This window comes from Mus musculus, chromosome 7 (genome assembly GCF_000001635.26).
Source record: "Mus musculus strain C57BL/6J chromosome 7, GRCm38.p6 C57BL/6J".
Lineage (NCBI taxonomy): Eukaryota > Metazoa > Chordata > Mammalia > Rodentia > Muridae > Mus > Mus musculus.
The window spans coordinates 64,283,685-64,306,654 of NC_000073.6; the positions used below are offsets into that span (position 1 = coordinate 64,283,685).

The window sequence follows — 22,970 nt, forward strand, 5'->3', positions numbered from 1 at the left end:
GTGGGTCCTAGGGATCAAGCTCAGATGCTCATCCTTATGCAGCAAGTACTTACGGACTGAGCCATCTCCCCAGCCTTCTCATTGCATTGCGTTTTGTTGATGTTGTTGTTTGGGTTTTTTGTTTGTTTGTTTGTTTTATTTCAAACCTCGACTCATACTTTCCTGAGACTGTTCTCATGTGAAATGTGCTGTCTTACACTTTTGATCTGGTGTGAGACACTTTTCCAACACATTGTGTTCTAATTGTTCTGTGTTCTCAGCTGACCTTGTCTTGCCTTCCTTCTTGTCTACTCCAGGATGCTTCATCCTCAGCAGTTGTCCTCAGAGTGGACCCTTTTCTGCAAGAGAAGGCTCCATACACTGTTTTCCCAAAGGTCCTTCAGTCCCTGTACTCAGTCCTTCCCTCCGCCAACACACACCTTATAAGGAGCCTCCTCAACCCGACTGGCTGGATCTTCCCGTAAACACCCTGGGCTACTCTGGAGTTCTCTGGATGCCTCACTGATTCCTGACACTGATACCACAAGCACTTCAGGGCGATGAACTTGTTAGCGTCTTATGCTCTATCTTGGGAAGCCCGAGGACATCATTTCCCTTAGATATGTTGCTGAGGCTTCTCTTGGGTGGTTCTGGGGATTTTCTGTTTGTTTCCTCTGCTTTACTGTGTTGTTGTTTTATCTGTTTTATGAGGACTAAAGAACTGTTGTGGCTTGTCATCTTTGCTGAATTATCCTCTCATACACTTTAAAATGCTTACATATTTTCTTGAAAAGCATATACCCAGCCAAAGGCATCATTTTGCAGCCATCAAGTACCGCCGGTTCTAGCCGTGTCTCTTACTTGTATGTACACTGTTACCACAGCCCTAGCTTCTTGCCCATGCAGGGCCACCCCAGTAGTGGCTGTTTTTAAAATACTCAGTCAGGTCACTGTCACTTCTCAGCTCAGTTTCCAATTTTCAAGATCTAGAACCTGGGCTGTTGTTTCCCTCTGACCTCCTCTCCATTGGTTTAGGCTGCTTCAGGCATCCTGGCCTCAGGGGATTCATGCTGCTGACCTTGAGTTTCACCTTTACTCCGTTTAGTCTTTGCTCAGATGCCATCAATGCAGTAAGGCCGTCCTTGATTTAACCTAAATCTTTATTGATAAATACAATTACTCCTCTCCCTCCATTCCTAACTTCCTTTACAGTACCTTTAAACTATGTTACACGTTTTATATGTATATGTACATGTACACACACACATATATATATATACATACATACATATATATTTTTTCTTTCTTTCTACTCATTTCAGTAGAATGCCATGAACCTAAAGAACATTGGACTCTTATGAGTCCTGATTCAGGCCCATCACAAAGCTGGCACTCAATAAAAATCTGTTAACTGATTGAATGAGTGACCAAATAAAACATAAAGTATCTAGCACCCATTAGGTATTCAAGAAAAAAAATATATTCTCTCTTTCTCTGTCTGTCTGTCTGTCTCTCCCTCTCTCTTCTGTCAATGAAAAAAAAAACTGATCTCTCTAGGGAATGCCAGTGTTCTCTAATATAGAAAAATCAACAATGGGAACAGATGTATAATTAGACAAGCAGCTTAAAACTTTAACACAAAAGCCCAAAGCTGGGGATGGTCTAATACACCAAACACAGTAGTGAAGATGAGACTCTAAGAAGGGCCTGCAAAGCCTATCAACAGACTGACTTCTGTCACTCCAAACTCCCAAACACACACTCTGAAACACTGACCCCTAATGAGAACATACTCAGAGACAGGGCCTTAAGACAAAAAAGTCAGGGTGTTAATCAGATAGGCTCAATGTTCTAAGAAGAAAGTCCCCCCTTGTGAGAACATAACAAGGAGGAAGCCATTGGCTAAAGATACTGGGAGCCCTGGTGGGAAACATCTTTGAAGCTGAGTCTGGTAGAGCCTACCATCTACTTGTAGGCTCAAGTTCAAGGCCAGCAACTCAGTAAAACCCTGTCAATAAAGGAGTTGGGGGTTACAGTTCAGTAATAAGTCACCTGCTAAGTACTTGGGGAGCCTGGAGTTCCGTTCAGTTGCTAGCACAGCAAGAAAAAGGGAAGGGAAACTCAAAATCCATCTTTACAGAGCCTTGCTCTTGTGCTTCTCTGACTCCACCACTGAGATAATACATTTTTGTTGTCTAGACTAGGGTGCCTGGAGCAGCCTAATGCAGTCAGAAAGGAATCAGTAGCAGTAGGTCAGACAGTAACCCAAGTGCCTAAGTGGACTAGTACAACTAGATATGCAGAATATGGTATTTTAAAATTATCCAGAAAGATAACAAATCTGGAGTTCCCCCATTTTTCAGTTTTTTTTGCTGACATGCATAAAAGATGCAGATTCTAAGAAAATATGGACAACACCCCCTCCCCCCAAAAGAGCACAAGTGTTTGAAGACTTTTAGGGAATACATCCATTTAAGGTAGAAAAGTAACAGAATCGTCATAAAAGTTAAATATGTACCAGTGTTTTTTCATGAGTAGTTCAACTGAATTTACATGTCAAAATACAGTCAAGTGTTATAAACAGATAAGCTAGAAAGATTCAGGGCTCTGACTCCAGGACAAGCTGAAGAACACACAGTATTAGTGATGTCAGTGCACTTGTCTGCATGATGACTGTGATTTCTGGGGCTCACGTCAGTTTCCCTCTGACATTCATGATAAAATGTTGAGTTTGGACCACTATTTTTCAAAGTATAGGGGCATGGAATACCACTGGCCCCCTCCCACCAAAGTCTACTTCAGTTCAGAGGCACAACAAATCTAGACATACCCTATGCTGTGCTGAAGTTGGACAGCCCTTTGCAGCTAAGTGGCAGATTCTCATTTCCACAACCTACTGTATGAATGAAGGGAAAAGGGAAAGAAAAGAAAGGACATGACTACTCTTTGGTATGGTGGAGGAGAAAGTTTTTTGTAGATAAAAGGGAGATCATAGCCAGAGGCAGAGAAATCTGGGAGAGTTCAGAGTAGACTTGACCATGAGCCATGTGAGGAGAGCAGGGCAGGAAGGGGGAGAGGAGAGAGAGGAAGAAGGTGTAGCAGCCAAGAGGGCAAAAGGTGAAAGAGATCAGTCATTAAATAACCAAAATGACTGGATTTTATAGAGAAGAGCCTCTGGGGAAGGGCAGCCCAGTCCCTGGGTTGGAGAGTCCCTGGGTAGAGGGTTGGGTATGCTAACCATAACAGGTCCCATAAAAGCTAGGGACTAAGGGATGCTGAGAGAACCTGGAAGCCAGGTATGCTATATGTTAAACAGGCACCTGACCTATTAGTCCCAGGGTTTGAAATTTAACAGTGTTTGGTTCCCACCAGCGATGGGGTCTTCTCTCCCTGGAATTCTGTTAACTTACCTGTTGAATAGCATCTTTATAAATGAGGATGGAAAGGGGCGTGGGGAGACAACTTGCTTAATATCCCTTTTCACTTAAAGTTTAACGAGAAGAATAAAATCAGAAAACTAAACTGGGGGTTCTGGTTTGCCAGCCAGTATCATCTGTCCCAGGCACTCAGCACAAGCCAAGCCTCAGAACCTCAAGGAAACCAGTGGTTAAATCAATTGGTAGCAAGAGGTGAAAGAAAAGTCTTCCCTCCTTTAATATAGCAGCCATCGCAGATGCCGGAGGACTCGGGTCCTGGAACAGCAGCTACCGTGCACACTGACCACCACAGGCCATTGCAGCTTCGCGAAGCCGGCATGACCCTCGTGAGTCGCAGTAGGCCTGTGAAATCCTCCGTGACCCCTGCGGGCCTCCGTAGAAGCGCGCTCTCAAGATGGCCTCTCGGGTCCCCGTGGCGCCCCACTCCAGCGTCGCGCTCCGTGACAGTACCGCCTAGAGACTGAAAGCTTTGACTGCAGCTCCGCGCGAGTCGCTTCCGGGGATGGGCGTGGCTCCACCAGGCTCCGCCTATTTCGGGCGGGCGCTCGGCCTGGTCCGTCCCCGCCCGTCAGTCCGCCCGGCGGGGCGGGCCGCAGACCCGGCCTGGGCAGCTGCACCGGGAACGCTGAACCGGGAGACTTCTGACCGGCCATAGGGCCGGGGCGCACAGGCGGCGGCACCATGTTCTCTCTCAAGCCGCCCAGACCCAGCTTCAGGTCCTACCTCCTGCCGCCGGCCCAGGTAAGCGCTCGCGACCCGGCGGGGGGCTCGGGACCCAGACGAGTCGCCGGCAAGCGCGCCTCCCGGGAGCCACGGGCGCAGTAGAAACTTGTAGCGCTCCGCGGCGGCGGCCATTCTCTGGCCGAAGTCCTGCGGTCCCTAGTCCTGCCGTGTGACGAGATCGTAGAACCGTCCGGAGCTGCATTTCTTTCCTTCCTTCGGGGCTGGGCACCGACCCTGCGGTGACTGCCAGATGGTTGCAGCGCTGTGGACACCTCGCAGAGCTTACCTGTCTCATAGCTGTGAATTCTTGAAAGCGGCTTGGGCTGTTGTAAATATGTTTATTGTGAGGCTCTCAAGTCGACGAGAAGATCTTAAAACGATCTCTATTTGGACCTGAAAGAGTTTTTAGTAGGGGATATATGTCTGTTGCATGTGTCATCACTTAGAAAATCTGCCTTAGTATCTTGTGACAGGGCGGTGTTTGGATTTTGCTTTATTTTGTTCCTGTATTTCAGACTGACGATAAGATCAGTTCCGAACCGAAGATTAAAAAGCTGGAGCCGGTCCTTTTGCCAGGTAAATTTCAGAATTTGAATGTGCCTTGGACTGAGATTGTACGGAATGGTATTGTGTAGTTCTCTTTCCCTTTCCATTATTTTTAACTTTCTCCAGAGAGTTGGCTAGACATAATTGATGTTTGTCTCGGAAAGTTTAAAGTACAATAGAAGACTTTCAAGAGAATAACTACCTCATTTCTTTTCTGTCTCCTGAAAGGGTAGTTTTGAAAGATGAATCTAATTGCTTGGGTAGTGAAAGTTCTTATGCTTTCCATATGTGTTACCACCTAATGAAATCATGATTAATAATCCAATCATTTTAATGTGTTTTGATAGTATGAAAAGCATGTCTGTGTTCTAAGATAATGACAAAGCTTAGCAGACATTGACTGACTCTGTAATTGGCTTTTGAAGTTGTCAGCTGTCTGCAAGTTTGCTTCTTTCAGTTTAGAACTTTGTTTCCCAGTAGAGACACTATTGACCTTTCAGGCTGGGCAATTCTTGTGAGAAGCTGTCCTGAGCTGACAGCCATCCCTACCTCTTTGGCCTCTTATCAGTTCCATGATAGTGGTGCCCCCATCTTCTGCTAACTGCTAACATCCTCAGTACAACCAGAATGTCTCCAGGCATCCCCGTGTGTGTGTGTGTGTGTGTGTGTGTGTGTGTGTGTGTGCTCGAGCCTCTTGGAAATCATTTGTTAAGAACAAATTTATCTTAGATGGAGACCTTACAAATAGAAGTAGGGATTCATAGAAAACAGTTTTACAATGTAGAAAAACTATTATTTGATTACTATTTTTGAATTGTGTAGCAATTACACAATAATTAAAGAAAAATCGGTGTTTTAATAAGATTATTGGGGCAAATAACCAGACATTTAGGAAGGCCTATCTATCTTAAGCTTAAATTATGATCAAATACCAGTTTTGTATGTCAGAAAAAAAAAGTCTCAAATTCATCCCTTTAATAAGAGAGTTACGACTTCACAAGTGTGGGAACTTGAAGTGTAGTAGAGATGAACAGTTAAAGCGTCAGCCTTTGGTTCCGTATGGCAGATGCCAACTCTTAAAAGTTCTTGTAGACTACTAGAGTTATATTTTTTCTGGCTTTTGTTAGTGTCTTCTCCTCAGTGTTTACTGATGAACCCTTTCTGCTGGTCCTGAGAGTGAGCTGAAGCAGTACTGAGCAACCCTTGCCCCCGTGCATGCTCCGTGTTGGTATTCGCCACCGTAGGCACAGCAGAGACAGCCAGGGGAGCAGTATGCGTGTTGACCAAGTGTCTGGAAGCTGTTGAACTTTGCCTTCGCTTTGAACTGGTTTTTAGACAGCCAGGTCTCCCCTCAGCAATTCTGTGCTCTGACACTAAAAAACAATGTAGTCCTAACTATAAATACTCAAGTTTTGTTTTTTTTTTAATTAGCTTTTAAACTTAAGCTATGCTTAGGAAAAATGTGATTATGAATATGGTTGAAGAATTTTCTTAATGAAGAATTAGTCTTTGAAATTACTACTAATACTACTACTATTACTACTACTACTACCATTTCTGGGGAAGATTTTAACCCCGGTTCCTGACTGTGAGTAGTATACTTTTCGTAGAAATAGCAGTGTCTTTTGTTCAATGCCCATTAAAAAACTTGCTGACCTGAATGATAACCCTGATTGATGTCCAGTTTTTCTTTGCTCCCTGTTTATCTACAGAAGACTGGGCTGCTCCTGAACTGTAAAGCCTTGCCCCTTGCCTAGCCTCTGCTGTTCTTACCGTCTTGTCCCCACTTTCCCAATGCTCTTTGAGGTTGCGCTTTGGCTGAGCCTCCCATTCTGGTCTCCCTTTCCTGCCTTAACTCTAATGTCAAATCTGCAATTCCTGCTAAAACCCCAGTGGTATTTCTTCGGCCTACAACGTGGTACTCTGCATGTGTAATCTGGAAAACGAATAGAAAGTATTGTGATCTAAGCCTGGGCTAGGGTGATGAGGCTTGCAGCTCGTGGTAGAGTATGTGCTTACCATGCTTGGCGTGCGCAAGACACTGGGTTTGCTCCCCACCACCACAAAAATGACAGTGAGCAAACTATAAAGACCTAAGCTAGAAGAGCACTTTTGACTGAGGGCGTGGCTAATACAGTTCTGCCCTTCATTGCCACTGGGGGCAAGAGAAAATCCTCTCAAGTCTCCTGTGGCTTTCTTTACCCAGGTACAAAGAACAAGAAGTAATTGTTCCGTGATATAGTAGCATACACTGCGTTTTGGCTTACTGCCTTGGGTCCAAGGATATCCTACTACGGTTGCCCGAAGTTTGAACTTTTAATTCAATAAGCAGATGAAAATTAGAACACAAAATCAATTGTTTACTTGTGGGCCTTGATCATGTGCTCCGTTGGGCCTCAATGCCAAGTTTAAAATGGTCCCCATCATTTATTAAGTAAAGAAAATTGAAGAAAATGATGAGTAATTGAATTCAGATTCTGGTTTATATTAGTAATTCTCAACTTTCCTGATTCATGAAGCTCTTTGAGATGAGGATTGTATCAAATATAGCTTTGTGAACCTGTTACCTTAACACAGTGCCTGAAATGTGACACTATGCTATCACTGAGTGAATGACTGGACAGTAGGACCCCACCCTGCTCAAACTGTTACCTTAGGTGTGCCTGCATGCAGAAACCAACTCCTGGATTTAGGAACAAGAGAAACACTGCTATTTCATGCTAGACATCTCCTGAGAATTACATCTGAACCTGTAATTGGAGTAAAGTACTGTGTCAGCTTAGTTACCATCTGAGCCGGCATTCTCTTTGTCATTAGCTCATTATATGAATCCTGTTCTCTTATTGTATAGATGTCAGTCATCCCATGCTTTTAGAAAGTACAGAGTATTACAGTCAAGTCTGTAACTCTGTATGTTATTTGTGTATGGGAACATATGAGCACTATCCAGGTTTTGTGTAGAAGGGAGAGTTTCCTGAAGTATAGTGAATCTGGAGGTTGTGGTCTGATAACCGGTTCCCAGATTCCAGGCAGGGCCTGAGTGATGTTTAGGGTAATTATCTATCTATCTATCTATCTATCTATCTATCTGATTGGTTGAAATCATATTGTCTATCGTGGTGTCAGACCCTTGGGGGCTGGCACTCCAGGCCATTGTGCTCTCAGTCTCAAGTGGTGTTTTCGCTAGGCTATGGTCAAAAGAAAAGTTAGGAATATAGAGCTTTTTTTCATCAGTTTGAAGTAATTTGATTTAAAAATTGCACTGAGATTACCTCCTAACTTCTTTGACATACAAAGTTAGGAACTCTGTTTTGCCCCCGAAATTGTTTTTAGGCATAGACATGGTTTGGAATGTAAACTGGAAACTGTAGGATGAGATTATTGTCAGTACGGTTTAGTGAGCACCGTGTAGAGATGACTAGTTACTTTGTCTGTATAGGTGTCCTCCCACCATCTTTCAAAACACATCTCCTTTTGACAAATTGTTCTAACCCAACTCTACGCAGCCATAATTCGGTCCTCACAGTACAGCTCTGCTCCCACACAGGCATATGTCCAGGTTCACACAAGGAAGGTGTTTGGCAGTGCTGCCTGTATTGTAGTTCCAGAAAATCCATGCCAACGAAGGAAGAACACCGAGGGGCTAGCATGACAGTGCGCAGGCAGAAAATCCATGCCAACGAAGGAAGACACCGAGGGGCTAGCATGACAGTGCGCAGGCCTTTGGGCTTTGCTGCCCTTGATATCCAGCTAACACAGAGCCACAGAATGTCCTCCTTGCTAACCTTGCTCCAGGCATGCTTCTGATACCTGAGCTTGAATCCTTGGCTGATAAACCTTATAGGTCAATCCTCACAACAGCTCTGTCAGGCAAGGTACTAGTTTGTCTTCAGTTGACAGGTGAGAGAATTCCTAGCAAGAATTAAGGAAGCTGCCCAGTGTTGCATAACCTGCAAAGGCAGAGATTCTCCTGTGCCTGCCTCCCACACTGTGTGTGCTGTTAGCCACTAAGCAGCACGGCCCACCTCGCTCCATTGGTGACTTTCACAGTCAGGTTTTTGCTTTGGAACTGTGGAGGGCAGCCTGAAAGCCAGTCAAGAGAAGATTCTTTTCAAGATTCTGACTTGAAAAGAGCTCTGCTTTCCTCACGACAGTGACAGATTTTGACCCAGCTTGAAGAAGAACTTTCAATGTCAGCTGCCAGAAAGAAAGTGGAATGTCTTCAGAGGTAGTGATTTCCTGTTGCTGGCCTTGCTGAGGAGTGGCTGGTAGAGTGCCACTGGCTAGCTTTGTGTTTGGGATGTAAGATTGCAGTGATAGGGCTCCATGACCTTTGCCCTCCTGCCTCCCTGAGGTGGGATCTTTTGAAGCATCCTGGAGGTGGGAGGAAGAAGATTGAAATGCAGTGACTAACTATAATGGATTTCTTTGTTCAGCAGGTGTGGAATGTATGCGAGTGTTGCTTGGCAGAGGGTTTTGGTTTGTTTTTGTTTTGGGAAGGTGGTGGGGCAGATAGAGTCTGCCCTTACACAATGTCTGATCTTTGGGGAAAGTGCCGCAGTGGATACCAAAGCTCGTGAGGGCCCAGGGTAGTCACCTAAGTCAGACCTGGGGCTCACTATGGACTGGCAGCAAGCTTTCCCAGGGAATGTTTGTGATCTGAACTTTGAGTGTCAGCTAAGCCCAGGCCACTGCTCTGAAAGGCCTGCGTCGGCTCAGCTCATTCTTCTCTTTCCCAATACAGAACCAAAGGCACTTGAGTTACAAACATTAGCTGGTAGGTCGGTAGCGCATGCCCTGACCAACAGTTCTCTTGTAGTCAGACCAGGGCATCCGCAAAGCTGAGAACATGTAGCTATCCTAATTTATACATATTCATTGTTTGTGCTGTTTCGATATTGTTCTTGTCTTCTGCCTCACCCTAAGTCTCATTTCCTCTGTTGGGTTGTAAGCCACTCTCTGGCAAAACATAAAACAAAACTGTCTCTTGACTCATATAATACCCATTCAAAGATGGCTACCTAGATGACAGACTGATTTTACTTCCACAGTCCCAGGCTTGACCATCACCTGGAGGCATCCTGTGTTTACAGCTGCCCATTTCTTATGCTCCTGCTAAGAACCTCAGGCCAGCATGATGCTAACTCTTCATACAGTCTTCCCACTGGTGCTTAAACGCTTTATTAACTTCTTAAATAAACTCTACCTTACTAATTTGTGTGATCCCAGGCACTGATGCTTGTTTCACTTAGTCGGGCCCTCTGCTGCCTCCCAGATACTTTATTCATGATTTGGGTCTTTGTTACTCTGACCACACACTCTGTACATCACTTTCCTGTTCACTACTGCATCCTGGTCCTTTCCTAAGACCTGCACTGGAACCCTGGTCCTGCTCCCACTGTGTGCTGCTCCCACTGGGTGCTGCCCTTACTGGGTATGATACCTGCTGATAGGCCTTTTTTTGTGTTGTGTATGCCCTGTAGGGTTACTACCAATGGCAGTACCACACATTTTGTTTACCTAATACATAGCTCAGACTTGCAGTTATAACTTATAAAACTTTAGGGTGAGTCACCGGTGCAGCTCATCCCATACTGTCTTTTAGTGCTGTAAGCCCCATGCCCAGGGAAGGCTTTCTGTATCAGGGAACTGGGGAGAATTGGTCCTCCTATTTTAAGTCATGTGCTAAATTACAGAAGATTTTACCCTTAACTATTTTCCAGCCTGCAATTTATGGGAAATTTTATTTCTATTTACCAGACATATATTGCCTTTTTAATTGCATGAGGAATTAAAGACAACATACACGATCCTTTTTGATATTGGAGATTAAAATTTTCCCTCTCTATATCATTTGGAGACTATTCTCTTTACATTTCTTTCTCCTTTTTTCTGTAAAGTGCCACACAATAAATGTTGTAGGTTTTCTGGGATAAGTCTATGTTACAAGTACTCAGTCTTGCCCTTGTCCTATGAAGCAGCCAAAATTAGCCCAAGAATAAAATGTCAGTAAAAGAGTATTACAAAGGCATCCGTGTAGCCCAGGGGCTGTGGTTCCCCATCCCATGGAGCCGCCACCCACCAATGCTCTTCCTGTGTCTCATCCTCACTGAATTCGCAGGCGCCTGCCTTGCTCCTGCTGCATGGGTAAGAATCCAGTGGCTAGAGAAGGGCTGTTGTGGGGCTGAGGAGAGATGGGCAGGTGGGTGGATGGATGGACGGACAGGTGGACAGACAGATGATTTGAGCTCAGGCACGGTGTCCTAGTCCAGAAGTTCTTTCTCCGTTTCTTACCATGAGTGCTTCTGCTCCCCGTCTCAGGAAATCCTGCATTGTGACTGGACGCTGTTGTTTTTAGGTGGTTTTTATCTGAGTGTAACATGCATGCAAATGTGAATGAATCCTATTTCATTGTGGCTCCTGACTTTCTGTAGCATTGTTTTCAAAGTCCCAGTTCAGGTAAATCAGTTGAGGGATGAGCAATGTGCGTTTGGGTTACAAAAAGGTGACTTCTGTCTGCAGCAGAAATAATTAGTTCCCTTATGAAAGTCTTATAATTGACAGCTAAGACTGGGGAAAGTGGTTGACTATTCAGTAGCCCAGATTGTGATAAGGCAGGTGATAAGCTCTCTGTGGAGGTTAGGAACAACATTGAGTCTTTAATTCAATGTTGGTACTTATTCCAAGTCACTACAACACATGTCCATTTATGAAAGTTTGTAGAAACAAGGACAGAATGCTTTTGTGACTGCGTTCCATATATGTGGAATCAGCCAATTCTTGGTGGCAAATCTCTGATCACAGGTACTGAACATGCACAGAGTTGTGTTCTTGTCCTTATTCCCTGAATACTGTGTAGCAGCACAGCACATACATTTATTAGGTACTTCAAATCATCCAGGATGCTTTAAAGACTGTAGGTAAGTTGTATGCAGTGCCCTACCATGTATATAATGAATGTTAGGTTTACAAGGTCTGAGAACCAATGCCCCATGGGTGCTGAAGGACACTTGAAGTTTCACATTTATTTCTGTCTTTAAAGGCTTAGGAGTATGTAAGTGATTTAACCTGTTCAGTGCCAAATGCCTGATCTTTGTAGTAGAGAAAACATCTGCCTTTCTTTCATAGAGGCTATGTAAGAATCAATCAAGATAAGCACTGCGTAGCCACCAATCGTAGATTACACTGTTCCCTGTGTGTTGGGGGACAGCCGTGGCAGTTCTGTTATTACATTCTGCCTTTGCATATCCAAACAGTCCTCACCTCCCAACTCAGCTGGCTGCTGGACCAGAGGAATTACTGGTCCCGCTTCTCTCAGAGCATCGTGAGTTCCACGGCTGCTGGTTGTCTGCTAGGAATGTCCCTCACTCACATTAAAAACTAGGCTAGAGAGAACAAGCTCCCTAGAGAAATAGAGTTAGGAAGTTTGGTGGTTTATTTCTTGGTTTGTTTTGCTGTTGGTCTAACTTAGGGTCTTTGTACATGCTCTAACACTTAGCTGTGTCCCCATCTATTGCATTTTAGGGACAGTCTCACTGTGTACTCAGGCTGGTCTTGAACTCTGGATCCTTCTGCCTCTGCCTCCTTAGTGCTGGGTTACACTGCCACATCTGATTCAGTGAGATGATTATAAGTAATTTATGTTTTTTATCCATTCAGATCGCTGGTTTTATTCCTTCTTTTGTAAACCAGAGGTACTAAGTGGATTTCAGTCCTTTATTCAGCACGTTCTTAACAGCCACCAACATGTAGTAGATGCTGTTGCATGCGTTGCAGTTTCAGCAAATGTCCATTTCCTCCCATCATTGGATATATAATCCTGACTGAGGCAAGCATGAACTTAAAAATAAACGTAAAAAGTAAACGTGTGTCAAGTTGTAGCTGTGATGAGCAGGGCAATTAATTACAAGTATATAGTGCTGTGATTAGGGAAATTTCATCTAGGCAGGGAGATTTATTTTAAGGCATTCTTTAACACAGTCACTGTCTGAAAGAAAGAATCTTCCAAGACAGGAGTGTGTTCAAAGACCCATAAATGGAAGCAGTGTGGTATATAAAAGGGGTTCACAGAAGGCCATTGTGGCTGCAGCGGGAGGGTAAGAAAGACAGCTGAGCAGGACTTGGCATCCAGGGCCTTCAGCCATGTGAAAGAAGCTTGTATTCAGGATGGAAATTTTCTCAAGTGATTTGAGCCAGGAATTTGACATGAGTCTATGAGTTAAATCCTCAAGTAAATATTAGCGGCTGTTCTTAAAATTAGCCTTATGAATTTTTAAGAGGGTTGAGTAGAATTTATTCATTGTCACTCAGTTTATTGTTAGCATTTTTGTTGGAGAGGGTTGTTTTGAGACTAAAGTTCCATTCTTCATGAATGAGGTGTTTGGGGATTGTCAGCAAACAGGTTCTGGGCATCACTGTGAAATCAGTTTTCTGATAATAGAAAGTGCAAAACAGATTGTATCCTGGCTTTCTGCCATTGACCAAAGAGGCTGATAGCTTAAAATGTGCCTTGTCTCATTGCATTGTAGATCTAAAGTGATGATCACGTTCTAAATGCCTTTGGAGAAATTACTCCTTTCCACGGCACGTGAGAGCCCTTGCTGGGGTTTCCAGTGTTTGTTCTTCCAGTCTTTCCTTTTAACTCAAGCTTGACTTTAAAGTTTTATTGTTTACTCTGTCACAGTTTGAGTGCAACGATTTCATGAAGTGTACTTTAAAGCAGATGAAACTGGATACTGGGTCTCATCCCTTACAAAATGATCAAAGACATGATTGTTAGTGAATGTCACGTCTTAATAAACCCAGATGTCCGTCACAAATGTCTCAGGAGTGCCTTGGGGGCTAGCTAACTAGAGGCAGCAGAACGGCTGAGGCCACCTTGCTGGTTCTGTCAGCTCCGACCCCAAAGCTTTTGGGGCCTCATTCTGTACCATACCCCAGTGCCCACGAATGCCAGCAGCCATGGCAGCTCTTCTTCACAGTCATTCTTTCAGCCACCAGCAGCCAAGAAGTCCTCTGCCAGCTCACACAGTGCTTTCAGGATTGTTGGTATAGTGTTTGGCTCACTGTGATTTCTTTTTTTCTTTTTAGGAGAAATTGTTGTAAATGAAGTCAATTTTGTGAGAAAATGCATCGCAACAGACACGAGCCAGTATGATTTGTGGGGCAAGTTGATATGCAGTAACTTCAAAATTTCCTTTATCACAGATGACCCAATGCCATTACAGGTATTTGCTTGTGTACTGTTTAATTATGTTAGGGCTTTAACTGTAAGTAGACTATACTGTTATATAATAAAAGATTTAGAAAATAGTAAGAATCATCAGCAATGCATTACTGCTAGAAATACACTGTAAACGGTGGAATTGATCGACTTAGCAAGACGACACAAGTTTGTGTGGGTAGGCAAGAAGTGACCGATCTGGGAGGAGGTGAGTGAGGGATGAATATGATCAAGATATATTGCACAAAATCCTTAAAGAACGAATAAAAATAATTTTAAAAAATCAAAATACAGTGAAGGAGAATGTCACAACTTTGCTTGAGGAGTAGAGTGAGTGGGTTATGTGATTGTTGGTTTGGTTTCGTCTGCTGTAATATTAGAGATCAGACTAGGGTCTTTGCACATGCTCTGCTACTGGGCGGGATTCCACTCTACAGAATCCCCCTGGATAGTTCAGACTGCCTTTGAACTCTTGATCTTTCTGCCTCTGCTTCTCAAGTACTTGATTACACCTCATATTAAGCTTAGTGAGATGACTTTAAGTCAGTTTGCTTTATTTATCCTCTGGGATTACTGGTTATAGATCTTTTTCAATAGGAAAGTTATTTTTTCCTTCATTTTTAGAAATATATTTAAAAATATTCCTTTTGACTAATCATGAGAGAAACTTAGTGATTTGGCATATGATATTATAAATGGTGAACAGTTTACTGATTTATTTGTTTGCTTGCTTGTTTTTTTTTTAACTAGCTAGCTCTTTTTCCCAGAAATTTAATTGATAGAATGTTTCTTTAATAACACAAGCATTTATTTGAGTGATCTGTATGTAAGTATTTTATTTCATGTAGTCATTCACTAATTTTTCAATATTTTCTGTATATTCATATATGTGTTAATCTGTTGAATTATATTTAGACTAAACTTAAGGCATTAACAATGCTGGGTATGCAGGCATACCAGCTCACCCGATGTGAATGTGAGTTTTCCCTTTGCTTTTGCCTTCATTGAAGAGTCTCTGGCCGCAGACTCCATTCAGTGAGCTGGGGAAACCTATACCTCGAGTAGCTTCTCACCTTTTCCAGGCTCTCAAGTGCCCCAGGCTAGCTGCACACTCCATGCGTAGTTGAGAATGACCTTGACCTTCGGATCCTTCCACCCCCTACCTCCTGAACCCAGGGATTACAGAAGTGTTCCACTTTGCCAGAATATTACGTGTTACTGAGAATCAAACCCAGAGCTGCTACTTACATCCCCACCCCCAAAGCTTTTTCTAAGGTTATTGTACTTAGAAAACTGAGGCAGGAGAATCACAGTTTTAAAGTGAACTGGAGCAAGACTCCTATCTCAAATCAAAACAAATCTTTTTTAAAAAAATGTTGCCGTCATTATGTTCTATGAAAGTCATTCCCCATACTAACTCTGTATCACAGAACTCAACTGTGATTTGACTCCTTAAAATCTGATGACCTAAGAGCCCCCTTTCATTATTTTGTGAAGATTCTTCTTAAACTAGGTATGTACTTGTTTACCTATGAACTAATTGATCACATTCCATCTCTCAGATGTTACAGTAGAACTGTGGTGTACATTTTAATTTCCTTCTGTTAGAATAAAAGTGTGGGAGCTAGGTATGGTGACCTGTGCCTATAATCCTAGCATCTAGGCAACTGAGGCAAAAGAGTTCTCAGGAGTTAAAAACCATCCTGGGATACCTGGTGAAACCCTGCCTCAAAAATCACAACACATATTCTCTACCTCAGCTTTCAACTGACCTGTGCTGTCAGATGCCATTTCCTTTGGATGGTCCTTGCTGCACAGCAAAGGTTTTTGTGCTCCTTGGCAATAGTATACTGAATTTCTTATTACATTTAACATAAGGCTTGTTATTACCAATTTGATGCCATTGAGAAAAGAATTCATATGAATATCATTTTTTTTTATTTCAGAAATTCCATTATAGAAACCTTCTTCTTGGAGAACATGATGTCCCTTTGACATGTATTGAACAGATTGTCACAGGTATGTAGATTCTGCACGTGCTCTCTCTAAAAGTCGAAGCTGCATGTGATAGCTCCACACATAGGATATTGGGAGCTACTTGGGAGGCTGAGGCAGAAGGGTCACTTGAGTCCCAAAGCTCAAGGTGAGATCATTTCGTAGAATGGAATGGGCCTCTAGCGGTTGATTGAAATCCAGAAGTATTCCTTAAAGGGCCAAGGTCTCAGATAGTTGAGTTGGAGTTTTATTTCTGTAGACTCACTTTTACATTTACTCCTTTGTAAGTCCCAAGAACTCAACTGAGAATCAAGACATGCTTGTAAAATGGAGATATAATTTTTTTTAGTTTATAAATTGTATTCTCTTTTTAATTAAAAATTAAATCATGAAGTGTATCAATGCAAAGACACTGTAAAATATCTCCAAACTGAGAGTTAGAGTCAACCTTCCAAAGTGCTCGGAGCCTCAGGCAGCCATGAAAAGGCAGGGCCCCAGCAATGGGTCTGCTCCAGCAATGGCGGCAGGGCCCCAGCAATGGGTCTGCTCCAGCAATGGCGGCACGGTGCTCGGAGCCTCAGGCAGCCATGAAAAGGCAGGGCCCCAGCAATGGGTCTGCTCCAGCAAAGGCGGCATGGTGCTCGGAGCCTCAGGCAGCCATGAAAAGGCAGGGCCCCAGCAATGGGTCTGCTCCAGCAAAGGCGGCATGGTGCTCGGAGCCTCAGGCAGCCATGAAAAGGCAGGGCCCCAGCAATGGGTCTGCTCCAGCAATGGCGGCATGGTGCTCATCTATAGTTCTCGGAGCCTCAGGCAGCCATGAAAAGGCAGGGCCCCAGCAATGGGTCTGCTCCAGCAATGGCGGCATGGTGCTCATCCATGCTGAGAAGCAGTTAGAACTGTAAATGAGCACCAGCAAAGAACTTTGTCACTTTTATTTCTTCTTCTTCTTCAGTGAATGACCACAAGAGGAAACAGAAAGTCCTAGGTCCCAACCAGAAGCTGAAATTCAATCCAACAGAATTAATTATTTATTGTAAAGATTTCCGAATTGTCAGGTTTCGCTTTGATGAGTCCGGTCCTGAAAGTGCCAAGAAGGTAATGCTGCTAAGCTGTATTGTTTTTGAATTCTATACTATTTTACCATTTTTAATCAGTAAAAGTTGCTATTTAGATAGAAGTATTCTTTATTTCATTTATTTGTTATGTATGTATATATACAAGCACACATGTGGCTGTCCAAGGGCCAATTACTGTAGGTGGGCTTTCTTTCTACCATGTGAATCCTAAGGATAGAACTCAAGTTCTGAGGCGTAGCTGGAAGCACCCTTACCTGCGGAAGCCTCTCCTGGCCATGTGTGCATGTCTTAGTTGCTTAGGAGTTTTAGAAATTATTATTAGCTATCTCTTCAAGTAAAACTAAAGCCAAACATATTAAAGGAACTATTTTCCTTTATAGGTTCATAGATACTTTAAAGTAATCTGGGTATTTTTTTATCAGCTGCTAAAAATATCAGAGACTCATATGTCTATATATACATATGCACGCATACACATAAACATACATGTGTGTGTGTGTGTGTATATATATATATGAAGAAATGAGTATATTTCCTTCTTTATGACCGCTACTAGCCAGTTCCTTTCTTGGCTGAAAAAAAGTTGGAGATCTACTATCATTACAATTAGTGAGGCTTTAATTTTAGGATCAGAGAATTTTCTGGACAAAGTAAAAGGTAGACTCTGGCTTCATACAGATTGGATAAATGGGTAGGTGTAGGAGGGGCCCAGTGATTACTGGTAGTTTAAAGAAGCCTTAATGAATTCATCTGGAATAAGTGGTACAGGGGCAACTCAAAGCCAGATACTTTGAATTGACCAGTTTTCCCCTTGACTTCTGGGAAATGTTTCATATTTATTCGTGGAGTAAGTCAAGAGCAGAAACCATTTCTTTGGTTCCTTGTTTTAGCTTTGTCAGTAGAATGAAGCCTGGAGGCCACCTGCCTCTCTGTTCAGTTTGATGCAGAAGACATAGAAAGCTAAGAGAACCCCTAGGAGAAAGTCTGCTCCCCCATTAGCAGGCACAGAGCAGCAGTGTCCTTCCCGATGGCCTGGGACTGAAGCTAGGTTACCATGGGTGCTGTTGTTTTCCATGCTCAGTAGACTGCAGGAAAATTCCTGTTGTTGCCAGTTAAGGCTGTCAGAAATATCTCAAGGCAGCTGGCTGTCTTCACATCCTCTGGTGAGGAGGTGGCAGATGTGTGGAACGCAAGCATGAGATAGCTCTCTAAGAATGCATGGCTGCTGGTGCTGACCTGAGTGACAGCGGTGTATCTGAGCAAGTGTCTTTATCCACAGTTGACATAACCATCTATCATGAACATTCAGCCTGGTAACTTTAAGGGTCTTCTCAGTAGATGGATTCTGCTGTTTCTGACTTTGGCATTTTACATTCACTATGCCTGTTCTTATATAGAAAGATTTCAAGACTGATTAAGTAAAATACTGCATGTAAAATATTTAACCAAGTCATTTTCTCAAGCTTAAATATATGCTCATAATTTCATTGACCACAGAAGCTGGAAGCCGTGAAAACTTGATCGCTGTGATGCACAGCTTGTTGAGAGTAGGGTTCGCACAGGGCTCATGAGATCAAGTTAGAGTGTTTTACCTTGAAATCCAGAGATGGCCTAAGTTTCTGTCAGAAAGTTCAACGCTCTCCCACTCTTACTATATTTTTCAGATGACGAATTCAGTGAATGGAAGTCATAATCATTTGGGTTGTTCTAGAGAACTTGTTGGTTATGTTTTGGTGTGTACTCTGTGAGGAAGCTTCCATTTTTCAGTTGCTCACATTCTTCTGGGGTGTCATGGTTAGAGTTTCTATTACTGTGATAAAACACCACATCCAAAGCGAGTTGGGGAGGAAAGGGTTTAGTTGGCTTATACTTCTACATGGTAGTCCAACATTGAAGGAAGCCAGGCAGGAGCTCAAGCAGGGCAGGAACCTGGAGGCAGGAGCTGATGCAGAAGCCATGGGAGGGTGCTGCTTACTGGCTTGCTCCTCAAGGCTTGCTCAGCCTGCTTTCTTACGAGCACAGGACCACCAGTCTAGGGTTACCCTGTTCACAGTGGACTGGGCCCTCCCCTACTGAACACTAAGAAAATAACCTACAGACTTTCCTACAAGGAGATTTTATGGGAATATTTTCTAAATTGAGGCTCTGTCCTCTCAGATGACTTTAGCTTGTGTCAAGTTGACATAAAACTCTCCAGCACTGGGTGTGTTGGGGTTAGGGGTATAGCTCACTCACACTGTGCTAGATTTTCAAGCTGGGAAAGACAGGCAAGCTATATCTTCTTTCCCTAAAGAGTGGGGATTTGGTCAAGGTGGACAGGGACAGTCACAGCATGACATACTGTGCCCATGGACAGTCACTGGTGAGCAAGCGCAGGAAGTGCCTGTAAGTTTAGGGTACCCATCCCTTGTTTGTAGTCATTGAGCTGTCCCTCCACCCAAACAGGCCAGGCCTTCATATGTTTTCCCTCAAAGCCTAGCTTCTAACAAAAATCTTTTGCCAGTGTCTTAAAAAAAAAAAAAAAAAAAAAAAAAAGTTTTACCTGAGGCCGGAAAGATATATGGCTTTTCTTTTGTGCAGTGATAGGAAAAATGAAGGGAAGAGGGGAAGCAGGGAATGAAGCTGAAGAATTTCCCCTGGTTTACCTGTTTTGAATATAGAGTTATAGTGGGTACCAGAGCTTACTGGGCTTTCTTAATTCATTGTTATGCATATCCGTCTGTGTACCACATGTGTTCCTGGTACCTTTACAGGGTGGAAGAGAGCATTGGATCCCCTGAAACTGGAGTTACTGCCATGTAGTGCTGAGAATCACACCTGGGTCCTCTGCGAGAGCAGCTGGTGCTCTAACCACCATCTCTCCAGCTCTTGGGTTTTTCATTTCGAGTGAAGGTTTTTGAGTCCGTTCAGTGGGAGCTAACACCATGGCATATACCTGTATTCCCAGTTACTTGGTAGCATGAGACCAGAGGCTCTAGAGTTAGGGTCAGCCTATGTTACAAACTGACATTCCATCTCTGAAAAACAATGAGCCCTGCATTTTCAGCTGGGCATGATTGTGTGGACCTATGGTCCCAAAGACAGGCTGAAGCAGAAGGGTTGCCTGACCACAGCCAGGAGTTCCAGGCTGGGTAAGCAGCACAGTGAGACCCTCTCTAAAGTCAGAATGCAGTGAGCGTCAGTGGGGGAGTGAAGGCTGTTTATTTGCTTCCTGGAATCTCTAATGTTAAGTTCCCTATGGGAACGCTTTGGCTTTTGTTAAGTTCTTTTAAATGGCTCGGATCCATACTTGGCATTCTGTGATGCGTGAACCATGGATCAGTTTTGAAATACTGAAAGGGCTTCTACTTTTTGTTTGAAATAAGAAGGCTCAGAATACTCGATAGCTCACTCGTTCACATTTTGTCAAGTATTGCCCTAATAATTGCTGGCTGTCTAATTGGCTCTCTGTCAATTGTGTCATGACTAAATTAGGTTAGTTGGTACAGCTGTAGCATAGCACTGTTCATCTTTGCTATTCTTGTGCTGTCATGGGAAATAATGATATTTGGTGAAGGTCTATCCATAGAAAGGAGTTTGAAGATACAAAATTTGACATTTTCCTCATAGCAGCTTTGAACCACCATTTCCTTTGGATATACCCTTGCTCAAAACTGAGGTGTAAAAAAAAGGGATTTTTTTATTAAAATATTTTAGATTATCTTTAATGATTTATTACTTTAAAAATACATAGGTAAATTGATGAATGGTTATTGAATTAAATATCTGACGACTCTATTTTATTCTCAGTTACAAATAAATTTCATTAATCTAGTTAAAGAAAGGGGCTGGAGAGATGGCTCAGTAGGTAAAATGTACCTCTGCTCTTACAGAGTCCCCGAGTTCAGTTCTGAAGACCACGTGAGGCAAGCTCGTAACTGTCTGTAATTCCAGCTCTAGAGGCTCTCACACTGTCTCCTGGTCTTTGTGGACATGGCAGGCATACACACACACACACACACACACACACAATTAAAAAATAAACAAAAACACCAAAAGGGGAACAAAGTTGGAGAGCCAGCCAGGCATGGTTAAATATCTCAGCATTTGGGGAGAAGGAAAGTACGGAACCTACAGGCAACCTGAGCTACATAGTAAAACTCTTTAAAAACAAAAACCAAATCAAAAGACCAAAGCCGTCAGTATTGCCCTGTGTCTGTGTAGGCTAAGGGTCAACCTCAGGAGCTAGCTACCTTTTTCTTTTTTGTTTTGTTTTGTTTTGTTTTGAGACGGACCTAGAGCTTGCCAAGTAGCAGACTAGGCTGGCTGGCCAGTGAGCCTCAAGGACCTGCCTGTCCTCCCCTCCCCACCTCTGGATGACATGTGGCCTCCATTCTTACTGTGGTTTGGGAGATCAAACTGGGCTTTATGACTGAGCAGCAGGCATTGTATGAACTAGCCTGCCCCACTGGCCCAGTTTTCCCAAGCCAGTCTCACTCTGCAGCCTTGGCTGTCCGTAAAGTGGTAATGCTGTCTCAGTCTTCAAAATGCTGATGTGATTGCAGGTGTGAGCACACCTGGCTGGCTGTCATTTTTGCCTGAAACCTGACACTCCTTCTTGGCATTAAGCCACGGGAATATAGGAAACTCTGTTTGCAAATGTGATAAGCTGGAAATTAATCATCTCTTGCATTTGATTTCTCCAGTGCTGTGCTTCCATTGAAGATAAATCTACCTTGGGTTTTTCCTTTGAAAATTATTAATTAGGGAATATTTATATAATAAGAATAACTTTACATGCAAACAAGATCTTATGAAGTCCCTTACAAGTAGAAGCTAGAAATTCTAGCATAGGCTTTTAAAACAGTGTGTTGGGAAGAGTGCAAAACAACGTACATCTGGCTTTCTCTTTTCTTGGCAACCTGACTGTCCTCTTGATAGGCAAGTGAACATCTCCCTGTGCCATACAATAATCTATGCATGCCTGCAATTACAGTTCTGAACAGCAAATTCAGTTTCGTCTATAAGCTCCCTCCTTATCAGAAAAGCAGCTGTCATGGAAGTCACTGAGCCAAGTTCCAATTTCACAATATTATTTTTTGTCTTTAAGTGTACGTGCTATTTGACATACTTGCTTCCTAAGCTAATGTGCCACTGTATAATTTTAAGGGAGACTTAGAAATAGTCTGTGTTGGGTTTTGCTTTGCACACAGGCTCTATGCTCTTGTGCTTCATAAACATACGTTCCACCATCAGTGATCTGTGAATTTCTCCTGTGTAAAGGGGCATATGCAGCTTTCTAATTTTATTAGAAGACACAGTAGAGTAGTTAGTGGTGGGTAGCACTTTCATGGTTCTCCCAATAACTGATCTGTCTACTGGCATGTTCAGTGCTGTCATCACTAGACACAGTGCCTGTCTAGAAAGTCACAGGTGATGCTACAGCATGCACAAGTTTCAGCTTCTTGAGCTCCAACAAGGAAAGTTTGGTAAGAATCATATTGACCAGACATGGCTGTTTATAAGTAAGGATGGCAGGCTGAGAGGAGCAGTGAGCATACAGAGGATCAGGCAGAATGTATGCGGGCTGGCCATAGGTGACTAAGGGAACCTTGGAAAAGTAAGAGTTTTCTTGTGAAGGGAGCTATGCAAATGACATGGAAACCAAGTTTACTGAGCAGATTGCCAAGACAGACAAAGAATTAGCAAAAAACACGTTTTAGAGACAGTAGTTAAGTATAAATTTTTGGAATTCAGAGAAGTCCATAGAGGTACCATAAGATATTTCTGGCTGGCAAAATAGAGCAGTCATGAAAATTTCATAGTGAAAAATACAGTGTTTGTATATGGAGTAAACCTGGTGCCCAAAGGAATAAGAAGAGATGCAGACTTTGTCAAGGGCATAGACTGCAGAAGGTTTTGCTGCTGGGAGTCCTTCAAGGAAGACTGTCTCAGTTTCTCTTCCTGTTGTTGTGATAAACTACACTGGCCAAAGCAACTTGAAGAAGAAGG

General features: G+C 43.1%; 1 protein-coding gene across 2 annotated transcripts in view; it reads left to right on the top strand.

Annotated features, from left to right (window-relative positions):
* Nucleotides 1–3,985: 3,985 nt before the first annotated feature.
* Mtmr10 (myotubularin related protein 10) overlaps nt 3,986–22,970 on the top strand; it is a 53,137-nt gene continuing 34,152 nt past the window's right edge. Inside the window, exons 1-5 of one of the 2 annotated variants that reach the window (NM_172742.2) lie at nt 3,986–4,157; nt 4,655–4,715; nt 13,776–13,912; nt 15,855–15,927; nt 16,856–16,998. In NM_172742.2, coding sequence (NP_766330.2) covers nt 4,098–4,157; nt 4,655–4,715; nt 13,776–13,912; nt 15,855–15,927; nt 16,856–16,998 — 474 coding nt within the window. In that variant the 5' untranslated portion in view covers nt 3,986–4,097. Of the gene's footprint in view, nt 4,158–4,654; nt 4,716–13,775; nt 13,913–15,854; nt 15,928–16,855; nt 16,999–22,970 lie in introns of those variants that run through there. The other variant, XM_006540837.3, reaches the window with a different exon arrangement.